Consider the following 20,624-nt stretch of genomic DNA (forward strand, 5'->3'; position numbering starts at 1 on the left):
TAGACTGACCAGTGCTGTGTCGTCTGCAACCTTGATCAGGTGTCTACCAGGGTAGGTTTTAAAGTCAGTGTACAATGTGTACAACAGTCGAGAACGTGCACAGCCTTGAGGAGATCCCACGCTAGTGGTGCGCTTGTCTGAAATCCACTGTACCACCCTGACCTGCTGTGTCCTATTGTTAATGAAATCAAGGATTTGAAGCAGAGGCAGTAATTCTCTCATGTATGCGCGCACACACACTGCTTTTCTCTTGGCTTAGTCTTAATGAGTTATTTAAAGTAATGCAAAGAGTTTGTTTTATTAATTTGTCATTACAATTGACCTTGGGACTATTAGAATAAAGTAATTTCACATTTCTGATCATTTTTAATTTGTGTATTGCATTTAAGAAAAAAACCACATGTTTTGATTCTGAGCCTTATTAGTGACATATGTTATATGCATTTAATGTGCAGTTGTACTACAGTAGCAGTACAGAGTAACATTACTTATCAGGAATCAAGGTAAAACACAAGTGCAGACTGTGTGAAGTAACAATGTTTATTGTAACCACAGGGGCAGGTAAACGGCAGGTCAAGGCAGGCAGGGGTCAATGATCCAGAGCAGAGGCTACGGTACAGGACAGCAGGCAGGCTCAGGGTCAGGCAGAGGTGGAGCAAAGGTACAGGATGACAGGCAGGCTCAGGGTCAGGTCAGGCAGAGGTGGAGCAAAGGTACAGGATGACAGGCAGGCTCAGGGTCAGGTCAGGCAGAGGTGGAGCAAAGGTACAGGATGGCAGGCAGACTCAGAGACAGGCAGTGGTCGGGCGGGTACAGGGTCAGGACAGGCAAGGGTCAAAAACCAGGAGGACAAGAAAAAGAGGGTCTGGGAAAAGACAGGAACAACCGCTGGCGAGCTTGAACAAACTGGCAACAGACAGAAAACACAGGTATAAGTACACAGGGGATAATGGGGAAGATGGGCGACACCTGGAGGGGGGTGGAGACAAGCACAAGTGAAACAGATCAGAGTGTGACATAACTGTTTATTGCAGTTTGACTGCAATACTACAGCAATATAATAACTGCACTTTTTACTGCAGTAACAAAACTGCAGTAGAATGTTTTCCATCAAATATCATTTTTACGGAAGTCAGTTCAGTTTTCGTTTTTACATCATGGTCTCATAATAAGGCAGTTTTTCTTTATACATCCTGGTTTTATAATTACGTAGTTTTTCTTTTTACGTCATGGTCTGCATGATGACGGTTGTTAAATTGGTCCCAGATTCAGCTATGTTATTCAGCACAGACATAGTGTTTAACACTAATATATAGACAGCAGGGTTAGAGTTGGGGTTATGTCTATGGTAAGGGTTGAAACAGGGTGTAGACATGAAGCTGGGGTTAGGTTGTGCCAGGGTGTGTGGACATGAAGCTAGGGTTAAGGCTGAGCAATGGAGTGAACATGAAAATACAGTTAAGGTTAGGGTGCTAAGGTTGAGCCAGGGTGTCAACATAGGACAGAAGGAAAGTGTGGAGAGACATGGCAGATGACAGTGAGCAGGCCTCCTCTTGCTGAATTGTTGGTAATGAATTAGCTAACTTAATTCAATGCATTTGCTGTCTTATTTGACTGGTTGTCATGTGTTGTCAATATATTCAAATAATTTACAGTCAAAGGTTGTTTAGCTCGTGGGAAATACTCATGCCATTGTCATTCATGTCCAGTATGAAGGGTGACAATTAAAACTTGCATCATGATTCCATCTAGTAGTGATTTTAAAGAACATGCGGCTTGTAATTCAATTCAGCTTCATTTTATTCAATCTCAACTTCAAACAATAAACATTAAACAAACTGAATAATATGCCAATTGGACCAGCTGTAATTACCAAAGACTGAAAAATATAATTAACCTTCAACCTGCATTCAAGTAATGACTCTTTAAAGCATCCAACGACAAGTATTCAATATAAAGCAATGTGCCAAGTAAAGCCCCCCCCCCCAGCCTAACAATGCTGGGGCAATTGTGCGCCGCTCTATGGGAGTCCTGATCACGGCCGGTTGTGATACAGCCTGGGATCGTACCCGGAGCTGTAGTGATGCCTCTAGCACTGCGATGCAGAGCCTTAGTCCGCTGTGCCACTCAGGAGGCCCCCAACCAGTAGTCTTAAGTATAGATTTATTTGGTTACAATATAGTTCTATCGCACAATCATGGCAAATCTAAGGGACAGTTTCCACCAAACACAGGATTATATGTGTCTATGAGTCTGGTCACTCTCTCATGTACTCTCCTCTTCCTCCTCCATCCCGAGCAGGCAGGTTCTTGCGATGGCACCCGTCACGGCATACGGGTCACAGTTGGCGGAGGGCCGGCGGTCTTCAAAGTATCCCTTCCCCTCCTGGGCCACCTGGCGTGGGATCCGGATGCTGGCCCCGCGGTTGGCCACACCAAAACAGAAGTCATGGATGCTGGAGGTTTCATGTAAGCCTGTGAGGCGTCTGATGTTGTCCTGGCCTCCGTGAGGGTCGTACACACATATGTGCTGGGAATGGCGCTTGCTCAGCTTCTCAATGGCCTGCTCAATATGTCTGTTAGAAGAGGGGAGAGTTTAGGTGTTGGACTAAATTATGTAGTTACACAGCCTCAGAAACTTACTTACAGTGCAATAATGTTTTTGCAGTCATACTCACTGCAGCCCCCCTTCTTCCCGCATCTCCTTTGTGCTAACGTTGGTATGGCAGCCCGCCCCGTTCCAGTTCCCCTTCATTGGTTTGGGGTCCAGAGTGGCTACAACTCCAAAGTCCTCACACACACGGTGCAGCAGGAAACGTGCCATCCATAGGTGGTCTCCCATCTCTATCCCCTCACACAGACCCACCTGGAATTCAAACTGAGAGAGGGAGATAAAAGGAGAGTTAGGAAATATTATATAGCAATCTGTAGAACCTTCCTGAAAGACTTGGCATACAGCATTGTAGCAAAAGTTAAATGTTTACCTGAGATGGCATGACCTCAGCATTGGTGCCACAGATTTTGACTCCAGAATAGAGACATGCCTTGTAGTGACACTCCATAATGTCCCTTCCATAGGCGTTGTCTGCACCAACCCCACAGTAGTATGGACCTGAGAGAGAGAAATAGAAAAAGAGAGAGTTAGATGAGATCAAAATCAAAGGCCTATTTGATAACATTAGGACTTATAGTAGGACTTCTAGAAATACAAAGATATATTTCATATATATAGTGATTTTCCAATTGCTTAAGACCATTTACATTATGAAAGGACACATGGTAAAATATAGTAGGGTCAGTCACCTTGGGGTCCTGGGAATCCATTTTGGGGCCAGCCATAGGGGCGACCATCCATGCCCAGGAGAGTATACTCCTGCTCCATTCCAAACCAGGGGATATAGTGCTTCACTTCCTCCATCATTTTCTTACAACCTGACCGCAGGTTACTCTCTGTACACGAGGGAAAAGGTGTATATTGCAGGGTTAGTTTGACTGATAGGAATATGAGACAGTCAAAGCAGTCAATTAGATAGACAGCAGCTTCGATCATAGACCAAAACCATTTGGTCTCCGTGTCTGTCAACTGAAGTAAGAAAAGTATCTCTTGTTATGTTTACAATTACCTGCAGGCAAGCGGTTGTACTTCAGGACCTCACACAAAACCAGTTTGTTGGATTCCAGTGTAAAAGGGTCCCTAAACATCGCCACTGGGATCAGGAACATGTCACTGTTGGATCCCTCGGCCTGGTAGGTGCTGGAGCCATCAAAGTTCCACTCTGGAATATCTGTCAATAGCAATACCAACATTGGGGCGGCAGCGTAGCCTAGTGGTTAGAGCGTTGGACTAGTAACCGGAAGGTTGCGAGTTCAAACCCCCGAGCTGACAAGGTACAAATCTGTCGTTCTACCCCTGAACAGGCAGTTAACCCACTGTTCCCAGGCCGTCATTGAAAATAAGAATATGTTCTTAACTGACTTGCCTGGTTAAATAAAGGAAAAATGAAAAATTAACATCATGGAATATAATGCAATGTCCTAGATATACAGTGCCTTGCAAAAGTATTCATCCCCCTTGGTGTTTTTCCTATTTTGTTGCATTACAACCTGTTATTTAAATAGTTTTTTTATTTGGATTTCATGTAGTGGACATCGTCCAAATTGGTGGAGTGAAATGAAAAAGAAAAATATTTTGAAAAAGTTTTTTTGGGGGAAAAAAAACAGAAAAGGGGTGGGTGCATATGTATTCACCCCCTTTGCTATGAAGCCCCTAAATAAGATCTGGTGCAACCAATTACCTTCAGAAGTCACATAATTAGTTAAATAAAGTCCACATGTGTGCAATCTAAGTGTCACATGATCTCAGTATATATATATATACACCTGTTCTGAAAGGCCCCAGAATCTGCAACACCACTAAGAAAGAGGCACCACCAATCAAACAGCATCATGAAGACCAAGGAGCTCTCCAAACAGGTCAGGGACAAACAGGTCAGGGTTATAAAAAAATATCAGAAACTTTGAACATCCCACAGAGCACCATTAAATCCATTATTAAAAAAATGGAAAAAACATGGCACCACAACAAACCTGCCAAAAGAGGGCCGCCCACCAAAACTTACAGACATGGCAAGGACCACTTTAAGCCGTACACTCCACAGAGCTGGGCTTTATGGAAGAGTGTCCAGAAAAAAAAGCCATTGCTAAAAGGAAAAATTAGCAAACACGTTTGGTGTTCGCCAAAAGGCATGTGGGAGACTCCCCAAACACTCTGGCCCATTGAGACTAAAATTGAGCTTTTTGGCTATCAAGGAAAATGCTATGTCTGGTGCAAACCCAACACCTTTCATCACCCCGAGAACACCATCCCCACAGTGAAGCATGGTGGTGGCAGCATCATGCTGTGGGGATGTTTTTTATAGGCAGAGATGGGGAAACTGGTCAATTGAAGGAATGATGGATTGGGCTAAATATAGGGATATTCTTGAGGGAAAACGGTTTTAGTCTACCAGAGATATGAGACTAGGACGGAGGTTCACCTTCCAGTAGGACAATGACCCTAAGCATTCTGCTGAAGCCACACACTTGAGTGGTTTAAGGGGAAACATTTAAATGTCTTGGAATGGCCTTGTCAAAGCCCAGAAGTCAATCCAATTGTGAATCTGTGGTATGACTTAACGATTGCTGTACACCAGTGGAACTCCATCCAACTTGAAGGAGCTGGAGCAGTTTTGCCTTTAAGAATGGGGAAAAGTCCCAGTGGCTAGATATGCCAAGCTTATAGAGACATACCCCAAGATACTTGCAACTGTAATTGCTGCAAAAGGTGGCTCTACAAAGTATTGACTTTTTTTGGGGGGGGGGAATAGTTATGCACACTCAAGTTCTGTTTTGAGTGTGCTGTTCTTATTTCTTGCTTGTTTCACAAAAGTTAGTTCTTTTGCATTTTCAAAGTGGTAGGCATGTTGTGTAAATCAAATGATTCAAACCCCCCAAACATATATTTTTATTCCAGGTTGTAAGGCAACAAAATAGGAAAAATGCCAAGGGGGTGAATACTTTTGCATGCCACTGTACATATATGGTCACTGTGGGGACGACGTTGTCTATGTTTGTAAGAAGGAATCAGGAGGATAAAGTTATGGTCAGATTTGCCAAATGGAGTGAGAGGGTGTGCTTGGTATGTGTTTCTGTGCACAGGTGACATGCTGGTAAAAATGGGGTAAGACGGATTTCAGTTTCCCTGCATTCAAAAGGCACATCTGAGCTATCTTTGTTGAAGGTGCATGGTAACAATTGAATAGCATTGAATAACAGAAACCCGCACTGCTCTTGCTAGTATCACTGTTCTTTATTAAGCTTTACTCATAGGCCTGAAGGCCTTCGTCAGAGCTTTTGTGAGTGTTCAGTGCATCGAATATGTTACCAAATATAACAATGTGCATTTCAGAAATATTCTAATAAAGTATTGCCATAAAACATATTAAACATGTCTGTAAAACCAAAATGAGGACATCAACCTATCAAGTACCTATCAAGTAAAAACGTCTGAGTAGGCTGAAATGGTTTTAACTACAAGGCATTAGTTCATGTTCACATTTATGACATAACATTCATGGAAATTTCATCATTAAGACATTTTGGGAATAATGTCTAGAGGGTGTATTGCTCAGAGTATTATTTATATCCCCTCTGTCTGATATCTTGACTTTCTCTATACCATAAAATCTAAATGTAGAAATGTCATGTTTTTGGTCATTAAAATGTACTGCAACAGGATAATAATCCCCGTCGTTTCTCCTGATTTAATTTATGTTCACTAATTCTCTGTGAGAATGACAGGTTGTTCCTATTTAACACAACCCACATGGACATTTAATCATGTAGATAACATGGGTGGAGGAGCACGTAATAATGTCATTTATTTGGAACCGTTTTCCTGCATGTGGGTGGCAAAAATATTCACACATCACCACATTGTTGCACTGTGCTGCCTCTGCATTTATAGCTACCATTCCGAAGAGGGCGTAAAAGAGCCTGGCTCATTTTCTTTTGTGGCTGGCAGTTGGCATAGACCAACTTGTCACGTAAATTTCGACCTCTCCTAGATACAATAAATGGTGAGTTCTTAGCAGACAAAACTGGGTCCGAGGATTAATCATGCCAGTGTTTCTTGACAGGTCGCCCACTTTGCGGGAGCTCAAAGTATATGTGGTGGTGAACATTACTGAGTGTTCTTTAGCTCTGGAGCAGTGGTCACCAACCTTTTCTGAGTCAAGATCACTTTGAGTCAAAATGTATGCCGAGATCTACCGCGCTGATTTTTTTTATTAACATGATTTAAAAAATGTAAGCCTATGCAACATTAACCAATTAAAAACAGTACTGTAGCAATGATGTTTGTGCCGTAAACTATAGGCCCAATACATTATCACGCATACTGGCTTTGCTTGAATTTACCTGCCAATGAATTGTTCGGGACATTTGAGGTAGGCTATATGATCACACCGGTAATTGATCCATTGTTGTATTACTTGTGAGGCACAGCTGAGTGAGCATACATTTACATAATTTGCTTTTTATTTTACTGGGCTGATGGTGTCTGCATCTGATCGTCAGTCTCAGATGCAGGCACTGATTTTTTAAAAAGGGACACCGTCTTCCAGTTGATTGCGAAACTCGAGTCTCACCGGATTATTTCTGCCTCGTGCAAAAAAACCATGTTGTTACTCCTATGAACAGAGAAAGTGAAATATTCCTTGATATTAAAAAAATACCCAAACCGGTAATAATAACAACAACGCCTATAGATACTTTCCTACTCATTCATTACTGCTGCACTGCTTGTTGCAGCGCTGAGTGGAAATAGGAAGAACGAGTATTTAATGGCTTATAAAAGTGTTGAATACAAAGTGTTGACAGTGCTGAGTAAGAATTTAAACATTAACTCACTCATAAAAACAGCAGCTCTTTGCTGTATTCGTTGACAGTCTCCCCCTAGTCATTGTTTTAAACGTTTTGAAATCTCACAGTATAAATTTTGCTGTAGCTTTCTTTTATGCCTGCTACATTACTGCAGACTCGGTCATTTAAGTAATCTGACTGGCCAGCGGTGTGGTAGTGCACTTGATTTCCTCTCCAGGCCCACCGGAAGCAAGAGTTTGTACCTTCAGACACATGAAATGGCAACAGTTTGCCTACCCGGCGCGCAGGGCAGCTGAATTGGCTGCACCTACCATCAACAGCCCTAGACAAATAAAAAAAAGGAACACAAGGCTTTATCGTTGTTTTTTTACAGACATTTTTGACAATTGACTAGTTGTGAGCTAGAGCTGCCATCCCCTCCTGTGGGGAATGCTGGTGTGCAGACTCGACATCTAATGTGAGATAAATACAGTCTTCTGTTAATCCCGTTATTGGTGAGATCTTGTTTGTAAAATCTGTAGCTGATGGCAATGTTTGCACTATTCCTGCGACCACTGGGCTGCTTGGATAATTGCCTTGTTGTGTTTTATGTAATTCAAGCTAAATGTACAGGCATGTATGGCACATATGCAGCAAAGGTAGTCATATTCAGGCTGTGAGATAAGGTTGTTTAACGTGGCATGCTCCAGATTTGAGTTAATATCCCTTTGGAGCACCAGTGTGGGATCAGTTCTATAGAAACGTTAATTACTGAATTGAATCTCTTCTCTGTATTTTTCATAGTCTAAAACGACCACAGCCCCCAAATCAAAGTGGACACAATGCAGATAGCCCGGTTAGCCAATGTGTGGGAGCACTGGTTGGTCGGCCCAATTGAGGTAGTATGTACATGAATGTATAGTTAAAGTGACTATAGGTATATGACAAACAGAGAGTAGCAGCAGCAAAGATGAGTCTTTCATTAGTTCATTGAGTGCCTGTTCTTCTGTCCTAGTGAGGTTCTTCTGAATATGGTTTGTTTTTCTCGAATATACGGATATGGCTTCTTGTTCGACTAACCTAGAATAGGTATTAAGCGAGGAGTTGTAAACCATAGGACATAATTTACCTTTGGGCTTAAAATGAGTAATGGTTCTTTGTTGTCAGTTTCTCTGCATTAAAATCACTGGCAGTGCTGCCTCTGGATGTGCATTTCTAGTTTGCTAATGGCCCGATACAGCTTGTTGAGTGTGCTCTTAGTGCCAGCATTGGTTTGTAGTGGTTAGACAACTATGAAAAATATAGATGAAAACTCTTGGTAAATAGTATTGTCTGCAGCTTATCATGAGGTATTCTAACTCAGGCGAGCAAAACCTCAAGACGTCTTTAACATTAGAGATTGCGCATTAGCTGTTGTTAACAAAGAGACACACAACCCCCCTTTATTAACCTTACCTGCAGCTGCCGTTTGGTCTTGATGATGCTTAGAAAAACCAGCTACATGTATATTATCCAATTTCTTGTCAGCCATGACTTCGAGAAATATAGGGTATTACAGTTCCTCAGGTCCCGTTGATAGACCAGACCACAGTGAAGCACAAAACACTTGGCCCATCTCACAGAAATGTACATTGTGGCATGCGAAAGTATTCACCCCCTTGGCATTTTTCCTATTTTGTTGCCTTACAACCTGGAATTAAAATTGATTTTTGGAGGGTTTGTTTAATTTGATTTACACAACATGCCTACCACTTTGAAGATGCAAAATATTTTTTATTGTGAAACAAGCAAGAAATAAGACAAAGAAACTGAACTTGAGCATGCATAACTATTCACCCCCAAAGTCAATACTTTGTAGAGGCACCTTTTCAGCAATTATAGCTGCAAGCCTCTTGGGGTATGTCTCTATAAGCTTGGCACAACTAGCCACTGGGATTTTTGCCCATTCTTAAAGGCAAAATTGCTCCAGCTCCTTCAAGTTGGATGAGTTCCACTGGTGTACAGCAATCTTTAAGTCATACCACAGATTCTCAATTGGATTGAGTTCTGGGTGTTGACTAGGCCATTCCAAGACATTTAAATGTTTCCCCTTAAACCACTCGAGTGTTGCTTTAGCAGTATGCTTAGGGTAATTGTCCTGCTAGAAGGTGAACATCCATCCCAGTATCAAATCTCTGTAAGACTGAAACAGGTTTCCATCAAGAATCTCCCTGTATTTAGCAAATTCCTTCAATTCTGACCAGTTTCCCAGTCCCTGCTGATGAAAAACATCACCACAGCATGATGTGGTCACCACCATTCTTCACTGTGGGGATTATGTTCTCGGGGTGATGAGAGATGTTGGTTTTTCTACAGACATAGTGTTTTCCTTGATGGCCGAAAAGCTCTCATCTGACCAGAGTACCTGTTCGATATGTTTGGGGAGTCTCCCACATGCCTTTGGGTGAACACCAAAGGTGTATATTGTTTTCATTAAGCAATGGCTTTTTTTTCTGGCCACTCTTCTGTAAAGCCCAGCTTTGTGGAGTGTACGGCTTAAAGTGGTCCTATGGACAGATACTCCAATCTCCGCTGTGGAGCTTTGCAGCTCCTCCAGGGTTATCTTTGGTCTCTTTGTTGCTTCTCTGATTAATGCCCTCCTTGCCTGGTCCATGAGTTTTGGTGGGTGGCCCTCTCTTGGCAGGTTTATTTTGGTGCCAGGTTCTTTCCCTTTTTTAATAATGGATTCAATGGTGCTCCGTGGGATGTTCAAAGTTTCTGATATTTTTTCATAACTGTTAGTTGAGAATTATCTGTTAATTGAATGATTAGAATATTCCCCCCTGAAACATATAATTGTATGGAATTGATTAGAATGTATAAAATCATCATCAATAAATGTGTAGTTCTCGCCAGAATTAGGGTAAAGCAATATGTCTTTATGGTATTTTAAACACAGACTGTCTGAGCTTGGTGCCGACCTGACTAGAGGTTTGGGAGAGTACAGGAAGTACGTCTCAAGGACAAGGTCACTGATCTCTGTCGGCTGGGTAGAGAGACAGACAGTGTGTGCGTAGCAGGACATTGTGTGTGTCTGTATGTGTGTGCGTCTTTGTGTGTATGTGTGCACGAGAAGTCAGTATATAATGAATTGTTTTGTATTCTTGACTTTAGAATGTTCCCGTAAATAAACCTTTTTGACTATTTTAGCTGGGCCTCCGTCTGTTTCATTCGACCAGGACCTTACACATTCTGGTTTGCAGACTGAGAGTAATATAATTAAATTGGGTTATGTACCTGGAGAACATCATTCTCTTATCAATTGTTCCTTCGAGCCGGATCTCAATACCTGCCTCTGTCGTCCCAAGGAACTGCTGAAAACCATGCACGGGCGGATCCAGGATCCGTAAGACCTGACCTCTGAATTGAGGGTTTATTTCAGGCCAGTGGTGAACTGGTACACGACAGAGTTGGTGACGAGATCCAACCTACATTGCTTTTCCCAGTCTTCAAGACAAGGTCAGTAATCTTTATTCACGAATTTGGGGGAATAATTTAAGATATCACCAAGCGTCACTTTTGTGTACGTCGATAGTTAACTAATTGTGCAGGTCCGCAATGACCTGAGGTACATGTGCACTACCATGAAATAAAACTAGCTTAATAGATCTGGTCACCTTTGTGACGGCCTGCAAGGTTTGTTAAAGCCGGATTTGAATAGGTGTTGTGAGATAGGACAGGAATTTTGTACAAATAGGATAACTTAAATGTTTAATTAATGTAGTATTAGCCATAGATGAAATTCAAAAGACATACCTAAATAAAGTCCTCATGAAAACTGGTTGATAGACAGTGAGGATATTAACTGGGTTGTGTCTTTGTGAAATAGACGGTAATTCTATGCGAACAGGATAACCCAACCAATTAAAAAAACTATACTGAAATATATTCTAGAAATTGCAGGGAAGCCTAATATAGCGGAGTAAGATACGAGATATTAACTTTAAAAGTACTTCTCCACAACTTTGTCCCTGACCTGTTTGGAGAGCTCCTTGGTCTTCATGGTGCCGCTTGCTTGGTGGTGCCGCTTGCTTGGTGGTGTTGCAGACTCTGGGGCCTTTCAGAACAGGTGTATATATACTGATATCATGTGACAGAACATGTGACACTTATTTTGCACACAGGTGGACTTTATTTAACTAATTATGTGACTTCTGAAGGTAATTGGTTGTGCCAGATCTTATTTAGGGGCTTCATAACAAAAGGGTGAATAAATATGCACGCACCACTTTTCCGCTTTCCTTTTTTTGTCATTTTTTTAAACAAGTTATTTTTGTAATTTCACTTCACCAATTTGGATGATTTTTCTGTATGTCAATTACATGAAATCTAAATCAAAATCAGTTTAAATAACAGGTTGTAATGCAACAAAATAGGAAAAACGGAGGGAGATGAATACTTTTGCAAGGCACCGTACATATCTCAACCAGAAGCCATCGATATCTGCACTGAGCTAAAGGCTAGAGCTGGACATTAATCTTGAAGCTTTGAGGCAAGCAACTCTGAACCATGCATGAGAGCACCAGCAGTTCCGGACGACTGTGTAATCTCACTCGCCGTAACCGATGTGAGTAATGCCCCAGTTTACATTGTGACGTATTTCGTTATGCCATAAGTCATCTTCACAGAGTCTTGTCCCACTACTGAATGGACAGTGTAGTGTTTGTATTGCAAGATGTAGAAGAACCTGCCTCGTCACAGATCACATTTATTTTCTGACATTGCAAAATATGACCTTTTCATTCAAGACAGTATAAATATATTGTCTCAGGTGATAATAAAACATGTTTTGTTAAGCAACTTTTTCCTCAACTTGTTTCTTTATAGCATGTCAAGCTAGCTTGCAGCTGAAAGCTATGCAAGGTTGAAGATACCATTGTAGCTAGCGACCTCTACCTAATAATTATCATAAAAAAACAAATGTCATTACCATCACAATAAACTTAAACGGTAGGCAACATTCATATAATATAGTTGACTTAACAGACAGGAAGAATGGGTAATTGCTAGCTATTCCATAAAGCCATCACTGAAAACGGAATATTTTCATCTACTTCTGTTTGGTAACTTCGTGTTCTTTGATGGACTCTGGCTGAACGGAAGACGACGCAAAGTTTGAAGAAAGTCAAAGTATGCAGCCTTCAACCGCAAGGAGGGGAGTTGCTTTTTCACTCCATTGTGGTCGTCCCCATTGAAATGCATGATAGCTGGCGCAACATGCTTATTTGTAATGTGAATGAGGTTTGAGATCTTTAAACAGGTTAACATTCACAAGGACGTGCCAGACAGATTACCAGGACGCGTACTCAGCGAATGCGCTGACCAGCTGGCAAGTGTCTTCACTGACATTTTCAACCTCTCCCTGACCCAGTCTGCAACACCTACATGTTTCAAGAAGACCACCATAGTCCCTATGGCCAAGAACGATAAGGTAACCTGTCTAAATGACTATTGCTCTGTATCACTCACATCTGTAGCCATGAAATGCTTTGAAAGGCTGGCCATGGCTTACATCAACAGCATCATCCCAGAAACCCTGGACCCACTCCAATTTGCATACCATCCCAACAGAGCCACGGATGCAGAAATCTCTATTGCACTCCACACTGCCCTCTCCCACCAGGACAAGAGGAACACCTATGTGAGAATGATGTTCAATGACTATAGCTCAGCGTTCAACACCATTGCGACCTCCAAGCTCATCACTAGGCTCAGGACCCTGGGACTGTACACCTTCCTCTACAACTGGATTTTGGACTTCCTGATGGGCCACCCCAAGTGGTGAGGGGCAACAACACAGGCACCACACTGACACTCAACACAGGGGCCCCTCAGGGGTGCGTGCTTAGTCCCCTCCTGTACTCCCTGTTCCCCCATGACTGCCTGGCAGCGCATGACTACAACACCATCATTAAGTTTGCTGATGACACAACAGTGGTTGGCCTAATCACCAACGATGAGGAGACAGCCTATAGAGAGGAGGTCAGTGATCTGGCATTGTGGTGCCAGGACAACAACCTCTCTCTCCTTCAATGTGATGAAGACAAAGGAACTGATCGTGGACTACAAGCAATGAAGGGACGAGTATGCCCCATCCACATCGACAGGGCTGTAGTGGAGGGGGTCATGAGCTTCAAGTTGCTCGGTGTCCACATCACTAAGGAATTATGATTGTCCACACACACCAACACAGTTGTGAAGAACGCACAACAAAGCCTCTTCCCCCTCAAGAGGCTGAAAAGATTTGGCATGGGCCCTCAGATCCTCAAAAGGTTCTACAGCTGTATCATTGAGTGCATTTTGAATGGCTGCATCACCGCTTGGTACAGCAATTGCTTGGCATCTGACCTCAAGGTGCTACAGAGGGTAGTGTGTAAGGCCCAATACATCACAGGGGCCAAGCTCCCTGCCATCCAGGACCTATACTATATATTCAAATGAGTGGATTCGGCTATTTCAGCCACACCATTTGCTGACAGGTGTATACAATTGAGCACACAGCCATGCAATCTACAAAGACAAACATTGGCAGTAGAATGGCCTTACTGAAGAGCTCATTGATTTTCAATGGTGTACCTTTATAGGATGCCACCTTTCCATCAAGTCATTTTGTGAAATTTCTGCCCTGCTAGAGCTTCCCCAGTCAACTGTAAGTGCTCTTATTGTGAAGTGGAAACGTCTAGGAGCAACAACGGCTCAACCGTGAAGTGGTAGGTCACACAAACTCACAGAACGGGACCGCTGAGTGCTGAAGCACATAACACGTAAAAATTGCCTGTCCTCGTTTGCAACACTCACTACCGAGTTCCAAACTGCCTCTGGAAGCAACGTCATCAGAAGAACTGTTCGTTGGGATCTTCATGAAATGGGTTTCCATGTCCGAGCAGCCACACAGAAGCCTAAGATCAGCATGCGCAATTGGACTCTGGATCAGTGGAAACCCATTCTCTGGAGTGATGAATCACGCTTCACCATCTGGCAGTCCAACGGACAAATTTGGGTTGGGCGGCTGCAGGAGAACGCTACCTGCCTGAATGCATTCTGCCAACTGTAAAGTTTGGTGGAGGACGAATAATGGTCTGGGGCTGTTTATCATGGTTCGGGCTAGTTCCAGTGAAGGGAAATCTTAACGCTACAGCATACAATGATATTCTAGATGATTTTGTGCTTCCAACTTTGTGGAAACAGTTTGGGGAAGGTCATTTCCTGTTTCAGCATAACAATGCCCCCGTGCACAGAGGTCCATACAGAAATAGTTTGCTGAGATTGGTGTGGAAGAACTTGACTGGCCTGCACAGAGCCTTGACCCGAACACCTTTGGGGTGAATTGGAACGCCGACTAGGAGGTTGGCCTACTTGCCCAACATCAGGGCCCGACCTAACTAATGCTATCATGGCTGAATGGAAGCAAGTCCCTGCAGCAATGTTCCAACATCTAGTGGAAAACCTTCCCAGAAGAGTGGAGACTGTTATAAAAGTAAAAGGGGAACCAACTCCATATTAATGCCAATGATTTTGGAATGAGATGTGCGACGAGCAGGTGTCCATTTACTTTTGGCCATGTACTGTATATACCAGGCTGTGTCAGAGGAAGGCTTTAAAAATGGTCAATGGCTTCCCGGACTATCTGCATTGACGCTTTTTGCAATATTTTGACTAGTCCCATACTGTACGCTGTTGCTACTGTTTATCTTCTATCCTGTTGCCTATATACGTACATTGCCAGCAGCATACCACCCCACATCCCACTACTGGCATTCTTCTAAAGCTAAGCAGGGTTGATCCCTGGATGGGAGTCCGGATGCTACTGGAAGTGGTGTTGGAGGGCCAGTAGGAGGCCCGCTTTCCTCTGGTCTAAAGAAAATATCCCAAATCCCCAGGGCAGTGATTGGGGACATTGCCCTGTGTAGGGTGCTGTCTTTCAGATCGGATGTTAAACAGGTGTCCAGACTCTCTGTGGTCACTAAAGATCCCATAGCACTTATTGTAAGAGTAGGGGTGTTAAACCTGGTGTCCTGGCTAAATTCCAATCTGGCCTTCATACCATCACAGTCATCCAATCATCCCCAGTTTACAATTGGCTCATTCCTCCTCTCCCCTGTAACTATTCCCCAGGTTGTTGCTGTAAATGAGAATGTCTTCTCAGTCAATTTACCTGGTAAAATAAGGGATAAATGAATGAAAATATCTAACTCAATTAACTTGTACCCCTGCACATTGACTTGGTACTTACCCTATTTATATAGCCAAGTTATCTATACTCATTGTGTATTTATTCCTCTTGTTATTATTTTGACAAATACATTTGATTCAATGTGTTACCCTCTATTCCCTGTGGCTCTCTGTCCAGGGTGCGAGTCTTGTTCCTCAGCCCCTCCCCGGAGCCATCGATCCAGATGTAGGTGACCTGACACAGGTCCCCCTGTGGAAGGGACATGTAATGCTGATGGATGGCCTTGTTTAGACGAGAGCTGACTGACACAGATGCCATGGCTAAGTGTAGAGTCTGAGGGGGTCAAGAAAACAGAGAAACAGACACTTAGAACACATGCGGTATAGTGACACATATAGTGGACTGGCAAAAAGTGCTCTTCACTGACAAGTCGCGGTTTTGTCTCACCAGGGGTGATGGTCAGGTTTGCGTTTATCGTCAAAGGAATGAGCACTACACAAGGCCTGTACTCTGGAGCTGGATCGATTTGGAGGTGGAGGGTCCATCATGGTCTGGGGGGGGTGTGTCACAGCATCATCGGACTGGACTTGTTGTCATTGCAGGCAATCTCAACGCTGTGCGTTACAGGGAAGACATCCTCCTCCCTCTTGTGGTACCCTTCCTGCAGGCTCATCCTGACATGACCCTCCAGCATGACAATGCCACCAGCCATACTGCTCGTTCTGTGCGTGATTTCCTTCAAGACAGGAATGTCCGTGTTCTGCCATGGCCAGCGAAGAGCCCGGATCTCAATCCCATTGAGCATGTCTGGGACCTGTCAGATCGGAGGATGAGGTCTAGGGCCATTCCCCCCAGAAATGTCCAGGAACTTGCAGGTGCCTTGGTGGAAGAGTAGGGTAACGTCTCACAGCAAGAACTGGAAAATCTGGTGCAGTCCATGAGGAGGAGATGCACTGCAGTACTTAATGCAGCTGGTGGCTACACCAGATACTGATTGTTACTTTTTGATTTTGACCCTCCCTTTGTTCAGGGACACATTATTCCATTTCTGTTAGTCACATGTCTGTGGAACTTGTTCAGTTTGTCTCAGTTGTTGAATCTTGTTAGGTTCATACAAATATTTACAAATGTTAAGTTTGCTGAAGAAAAGAAAACGCAGTTGACAATGAGAGGACGTTTCTTTTTTTGCTGAGTTTGTCACTTCCTTTGGTTCCTTCCCCAGACGTCATTGTTTCTGTTTCTTGTCTGTGCGTTGTTCGTGTTTCTTGTTTTGTATTGTTTTTATTTATTATTAAATGATTCACTCCCTTAACTTGCTACCCGACTCCCAACGCCTACATTACAGAGTGACGCCTCGCCAAAGGGAAGCATCAGGGAGCGTTTTTTTGTTTTTGATTTGGAGGTGATGTCGGGTTCGGGGTGTCAGAACCAGAGCTACCTGGGAGGTCTCAGCCGGTTTGTCGGATTCCCATGCTTCGGCGGATTCGAAGGGTTCCCCTGCCTCAGCGGGATCGATTGGCTCCCATGCCTCAGCGGGATCGACAGGCTCCCATGCCTCAGCAGGGTGAAAAGGTTCCCGTGCCTCGACGTAGGCAACCAGGGAGGTCTCATCAGGCTCTCACACCTCAGCTGGTTCATCAGGATTCTGCGCCCTAGCAGAGACGACTGGTCCGCACCTGATCTTTGGGATCGTCCTTGTTGTTGGTGTCCTGCGGTTGGAGGCGAACACGCCGGGGAGGCGGTACTGTCACGTATGCTCTCCGGCTTCTAGGTCGCCATGCTCCCGTGCCTCAGCTGAATCGACAGGTGCCTGCGCCTTAGCAGAGGTGACTGGTCTGCTCCTGATCCCCGGGATTGTCATCTTGGTCGGCATCCTGCGACTGGTGCCGTGCATCTGGGAGGGGGTACTATCACGTGTGCTCCCTCTCCGGGCTCTAGGTCACCAGGCTGCTCGTTATGGCACACACCTGTTACCATCGTTACGTGCATCAGCACATTATGACACTCACCTGGACTCCATCACCTCCTTAATTACCTGCCCTATATGTGCCACTCCCTTTGGTTCCTTCCCCAGGCGTCATTGTTTCTGTTTCTTGAACATCAAGTTCTTATGGAGTTATTACACAAGTGGAATAAGGAACCGTCACTATTCCTCTTGTGTACAGTAGTTAAACTCTCAGCTCATTCCTATGTATTTAAAATACAATTACTAAAGTATTATGTGACATGCTACTACAATGTTGCTCCAAAAGTAGTTACAGTTCTATTACACAGGCACAAGAACAGTTTCATGTTAAGTGTTACTGAGAATGCTAACAGTAACAAAATATGGCTATTAAGTGTTGAAAGGAAATGTTAATATCCCAAAACCTCCTTCAAGTATAGCCACAGTAGGTGGAAAATCATGTTTGTATTCTGAGTAAACTATCCCGTTAAGATGGTATCGTGTGTTTGAAACAGATGGACAAAGTTTTTTTATAAGCATCCATCTTGCTGTTTGCAATGTTTGTTTACTTCTACTTCACTACATTCATAAAGAAAAGAATGTACATTTCACTCCATACATTTTCTCTGACACCTAAAAGTATTTTTAGAAGGCTTAGCAGGACAGGAAAATGGTCCAATTGACACACTTATCAAGAGTACATCCCTGGTCATCCCCACTGCCTCTGATCTGGCAGTCTCACTAAACACAAATGCTTCATTCACCTAATTTCAGTTTATGTGGCAAAACAAGCAGTCATTGTATATTGAATCATTGTACCATTTTAACCGCTGTGAAATATATTTTCAATAACCAAAAATATTGTACATTCAGCTGTTTGAAGCTGTACAAAACCGAAAGTAAAAGATGCAAAAACAAAACTCCAGAACTTGGGGATTGTGAAGAGACCTTTGCTGGCATGTCTTGTGGGGTAATGAATGGGTGTCCAAGCTGTGTGCTAGTAGTTGATGCAGACACCTCGGTGCATTAAGCATGTCTTACAAAAACAAGTAATGATGAAGTCAATCTCTCCTCCACTTTGAGCCATGAGCGACTTACATGCATATCATTAATGTTAGCCAATTGTAATTTTCAGAGGTAGTCCAGGTGCGACGAAACTAGAGCCTGTAGGACCTGCCTTGTTGATAGTGTTGTTAAAAAGGCAGAACAGTGCTTTATTATGGACAGACTTCTCCCCATTTTAGCTACTGTCAACATGTTTTGACCATGACAGTTTACAATCCAGGGTTACTCACAAGCAGTTTAGTCACCTCAACTTGCTCAATTTCAACATTATTTATTACAAGATTTAGTTGAGGTTTTAGGTTTAGTGAATGATTTGTCCCAAATACAATTGCTTTTAGTTTTTGAAATATTTAGGACTAATATATTGTGAAACTAACTGCAGTATGTCGTAGGAGTTTCACTTTCTATGACATAATCTGTACTTCCAAAGTTATTATAGAGAAACATCTTTACTTACTGTTTTAAGTGTGAAGTAAGGAGAATTGATTATACTGAAGCAGTGCTCTGGTCTCTCTTCCTCTCTTTTCCTCTCAGCCTTAGATCATCCAAGTCGACTGAGACAGTTAAACCGGTTTAGGGTTTTTCACAGGTTATGTAAATGAGCTTGTTGTGACGTAGTCTCATCACTGACATCTGACTTATCAATCAACCAGTTTACCTTCTTTGAAGCTCAGTGTCTTTCCTAGAAATAATGACATGTTGTTAAACTTGTCTCTAAAAAGGTTTCTTTAATCTACATCAGGCTTTGATTCGTTTATTTAACCATGATTCAATTTTGTAAGCCTTGTAATGTAAATATAGTGTCTTGTGATCAGTGGTGGAAAAAATACTAAATTGCCATACTTGAGTAAAAGTAAAGATACCATAAAATGACTCTAGTGAAAGTCACTTTGTAAAAATACTAGTTGAGTAAGTCTAAAAGTATTTGGTTTTAAATATACGTAAGCATCAAAAGTAAATAGAATTGCTCAAATGTACTAAAGTATCGAAAAAAGTAAAAATATAAATCACTTAAAATGTCTTATATTAAGCAAAACAGCACAATTTTCTTGTTTTTTTAAAAATTAACGGTTAGCCAGGGGCACACTCCAACACTCAGACATCATTTACAAAGAAAGCATTTATGTTTAGTGAGTCCGCCAGATCAGAGGCAGTAAGGATGAGCAGGGATGTTATCTTGATAAGTGTGTGAATTGGACAATTTTCCTGTCAAAATGTAACGAGTACATTTGGGTGTCAGGGAAAATGTACTGAGTAAAAAGTACATTATTTTCTTTAGGAATGTAGTGAAGTAAAAGTTGCTATCACTGCTTGTGATGTAAATATACTGTTCCGTGTCAGAATATGTGCAAAAAAGGGCTTAAAACATGCATAAGCACTGACCCACTCAAATTCCACAATGTGTTTCTATGTGCAAACACTATCATACATTTCTTAAATTCAGTTTCAATTCTTGAGATTATACATTATTAATCACTAAATGAACATGAAAACCCCTTATAAAACATACAACCAGATTTAGACAAACATTGACATTGGACCAGTACAACTGAGGCAGCCAAAATCTTCCCTCCCACGAGAAATAAACATGAGCACCCACCTGTGCCATCATAGGCAGGCCATCTGCTGAGAGAGGACTACGGCTGTTTGTTGATCCAGGCCTTGTATGCAGCTCAGTGCACAGGAACACACAATTACACAACACGGGCCAGTAGGGAGAAGGATGGCTCCTTGTTAAACGTACCTACTTTCCACTAGGCTGGCTTTTCTAATACGGACCCAGTTTTCTAATGACACTGACTACTGTTCTGACATTGGGGGCTGGCCAAAGGACAGAAGGGGTGGGTATTTCGGAGTCTGTTTCCATGCTGATGAGGCACAATGCCCGAAGCACATGTATGCTGACAGAGTCAACATCTACTGAAGGGAGATATCAGGTGTCTCTTGTGTATATTCAGATAATATTCCAGGCATAATGAGATTGGGAGAGACACTATGTAAG

The 20,624-nt window shown here is 42.7% G+C and overlaps 1 protein-coding gene across 2 annotated transcripts; it reads right to left on the minus strand.

Annotated features, from left to right (window-relative positions):
* Positions 1-1,782: 1,782 nt before the first annotated feature.
* Positions 1,783-20,399, minus strand: LOC118387573 (glutamine synthetase-like). 2 transcript variants are annotated; one of them, XM_035776063.1, is made up of 7 exons: positions 20,223-20,399; positions 15,762-15,945; positions 3,623-3,784; positions 3,303-3,449; positions 2,984-3,111; positions 2,678-2,877; positions 1,783-2,575 (listed from the first exon to the last, which is right to left on the minus strand). In XM_035776063.1, exons 1-7 carry the CDS (start codon positions 20,232-20,234, stop codon positions 2,266-2,268), a joined length of 1,143 nt encoding a protein of 380 aa, XP_035631956.1. In that variant the 5' UTR covers positions 20,235-20,399; the 3' UTR covers positions 1,783-2,265. The 2 variants fall into 2 exon arrangements, with proteins under 2 accessions (XP_035631956.1, XP_035631958.1); XM_035776065.2 differs by lacking the exon at positions 20,223-20,399 and adding an exon at positions 19,080-19,178.
* Between the last annotated feature and the right edge of the window lie 225 nt (positions 20,400-20,624).

Source organism: Oncorhynchus keta, chromosome 9 (assembly GCF_023373465.1).
Source record: "Oncorhynchus keta strain PuntledgeMale-10-30-2019 chromosome 9, Oket_V2, whole genome shotgun sequence".
Taxonomy (NCBI): Eukaryota; Metazoa; Chordata; class Actinopteri; order Salmoniformes; family Salmonidae; genus Oncorhynchus; species Oncorhynchus keta.

Coding starts and splice junctions, on each gene's coding strand:
- LOC118387573 (XM_035776063.1), bottom strand. Junction 3,450..3,622: donor GTACAACCGCTTGCCTGCAG/GTAATTGTAAAC, acceptor CCTCGTGTACAG/AGAGTAACCTGCGGTCAGGT. Junction 3,112..3,302: donor TGGATTCCCAGGACCCCAAG/GTGACTGACCCT, acceptor TCTCTCTCTCAG/GTCCATACTACTGTGGGGTT.